Below are 3,081 nucleotides of genomic sequence, written 5' to 3'. Positions count from 1 at the left end.
AAAGTATTTAGATTAATGTATACTACTAATTGTATTAGTTTTTGGAAAAGGACAGCTATCAATTTTATATGTTTATGTCTGTTAAACATGCCCTTTATTTAGCCCTTCTAAAGCTAAATAATATGCACTACTACAATTGTTAGATTCCAAAAATCTTGTTTTGAAAACCTATTCTGTTTTTGTTTTGGGTTTGTTGTTTGTCTCTTTTTTCATTTTCTTTCTTGTGTCTTTTTTCTTCTTTTAAATAAAAACTAACATGTCTGCATTAGTGATTTTTGGTCTAACCTACAGTAGAGTTGTTTGGTGTGAAGATTTTTTATCTCAGTCTTTATTCTCTGTCTCTGTTTCTCTATCCCTCTGTGTCTCTCTTGCATTCTCCCTTGAGCTGTCTCTGTCTTTCTGTCTCTCCTTCCTTCCCTGCTTCTTTCTGTCTTTCTCTAAAGTAAGCTTTATCTACTCAAGTCATTTCAGTCTTTCACATGTCACCACTTGTCTCCATACTGACAGGACAGATGTAAATATGTTTACAGCAAAATCTATCTTTCCATATGGATGTATATTTCATTTTCCACAGACAGTTGTTAATTTCTGGAACACTATTGATACAAAAGTCATTAATTCTTTTACAATGTTTTTTCTATGTAACATATTTTGTATTCTACTCAAAAATTTCTTTTATTATTAACTTAAATTTGTTATATATTTTTGGTTTAAGGCTGTTAGAAGTGCCACAAAACATACTTTGCATATATACTATTTACTAAAACTTTAATTTCTGTGGGATAGATTCAAAAGAATGCATTAATGAATAAAGATGAATATTTTTATTTATATAAGAGATTAAAAATTATCTTCCAAAGATGTTTAAAATTTACATTTTAATAGATATGTAAAAAGTATCTTTTTCCATTTGTAACAACCAGTATTAAAAATTTATCACTACAAAATTTGTGTATCTCTAGTGATACCTTTTTCTTGGTTTTGCTATATTCTGTTTGCAGATTACTGCATCCTTTTGAATCTATGCCACAGAAATTAAAGTTTTAGTAAATAGTATATATGCAAAGTATGTTTTGTGGCACTTCTAACAGCCTTAAACCAAAAATATATAACAAATTTCTGCATCCTATCATATTTTATTTGTCATTTGAATATATTTTCCTTTATTGGTTTTTATGTCATTTATGCACTATACAATAGGTTTGTCTTTTGTTTATATATTTCTTGGTAGTCAGGTTATTTTAGGTATCAATTTTTATGCCCTTTATAACAGAAATCTCTGTATATTTCTTCTGTATATTTACTCATAGTATCCTTTCCTATGTGCTTAAATGTTTTGAATTTGACAAGTGTGTACATTTAAGATTTATGCTATTACTTGAGAAGATTCTTCTGGTCCAAGAAAATCAAAGTCATCTCTACTTTATTACCCGCAAGTTAATACAAAGCAATGCTTACTATTTTAAATTAATTTTAGCCCATCTTTATTGTTGTTTATGATGTTATTTACACAACCAATTTCATTAACTTCCAAATGGAAGGCTAGTTATCGGAGACATATTTTGTCTCATAATTCATCCTTTTCTCCACATTATTTATTTCTAAACCTACTAATCTGCAAGAATGCTAAAGTTAGGCAGAATACTTTGTCAGATTTGCATTCTTCTCTCAGAGAGTTCTGAATCATAACAAACAATACTGCTTATTTGTGGAATAAACATATTACTGTATAATTTTATGGGCTCACTAGTAATAATTCTATTTGTAGATAATTTTCATCTGAGCAGTCACACAAGGATACACAGAAGGACATATGGAACAAAAGAAAAATGTGACTGAGTTTGTGCTATTGGGGCTCACTCAGAGCCCCCAGGGTCAGAAAATATTATTTGCTGTGTTCTTGCTGATCTACCTGGTGACAATGGCAGGCAACCTACTCATTGTCCTCACTGTGATGCTCAGCCCAGCCTTGAATGCCCCTATGTTCTTCTTTCTTGGCTACTTATCATTTATGGATGCTGTTTATTCCACTACAGTTACTCCAAATATGATTATAGATTTACTCTATGAGAAGAAAACCATTTCTTTCAAAGCATGTATGACACAGCTTTTTATAGGTCACTTATTTGGTGGTGCTGAGATTTTGCTCCTGGTTGCCATGGCCTATGACCGCTATGTGGCCATCTGCAAACCCCTGCATTATCTGACCATCATGAACCAACGGCACTGTGTACAGCTGTTGGTGTTGGCCTGGGTTGGGGGTTTTGTGCATGCTGTCCTTCAACTTCTGTTTGTTTACAATCTTCCTTTCTGTGGTCCTAATGTCATTGACCACTTCATTTGTGACATGTACCCCTTATTAAAGCTTGCATGCACAGACACCTATGCTATTGGTCTCACAGTGGTAGCCAATGATGGAGCCATCTGTGTGGTCATCTTCACACTCTTGTTAATCTCCTATGGGGTGATTCTGCACTCCCTGAAGAACCTGAGTCAGGAAGGGAGACGCAAGGCCTTATCCACCTGTGGCTCCCACATCACAGTGGTCATCCTCTTCTTTGTGCCTTGCATGTTTATGTATGTTAGACCTCCTTCTACTTTACCCATTGATAAATCCTTGACTGTGTTTTACACCATTATCACCCCCATGCTGAACCCCCTCATTTATACTCTAAGAAATGCAGAGATGAAAATCGCCATGAAGAAGCTCTGGACTAGGAAACAAAAATGAATGATAGCAAAGTGTGTCATCTCAACGTTCCATAAAGAGTTGCATCTTCCACAAAATCATGCATATTTATTTCATTATGTTAATACCTACTTCAATATTAATAACTGTACAGAATGGAAAACATTTATTTGTGAATTTTCCAATGATCAATGTATAATCTTAAGACTATTGGAACTTGTTAGGAATATGTATTTGTAATTTACTGAATAAAATGTTTCTGTAAAGGTTAAAGATGTCTATGTGTCATCATTAATATAGAAATTTATTTTACTTAATGAAACTTTTTATTTTTCTTTCATGAGTAGTTAATACTGTTTCAGAATTAGCAGTCAAAACATATAAAATAATAT

At 32.8% G+C, this 3,081-nt stretch overlaps 1 protein-coding gene across 1 annotated transcript; it reads left to right on the top strand.

Annotated features, from left to right (window-relative positions):
- Window positions 1–1,813: 1,813 nt before the first annotated feature.
- Window positions 1,814–2,731, top strand: LOC100725159 (olfactory receptor 4A15-like). The gene has a single exon (XM_003461827.4). The coding sequence runs from the start codon at window positions 1,814–1,816 to the stop codon at window positions 2,729–2,731; it is 918 nt and encodes a 305-aa protein (XP_003461875.2).
- The last annotated feature ends 350 nt before the right edge of the window (window positions 2,732–3,081 follow it).

Source organism: Cavia porcellus, unplaced genomic scaffold (assembly GCF_034190915.1).
Source record: "Cavia porcellus strain 051 isolate PalLab524CR breed Dunkin Hartley unplaced genomic scaffold, mCavPor4.1 scaffold_17, whole genome shotgun sequence".
Lineage (NCBI taxonomy): Eukaryota > Metazoa > Chordata > Mammalia > Rodentia > Caviidae > Cavia > Cavia porcellus.
This window is presented reverse-complemented; position numbering and strand designations above follow the sequence as displayed.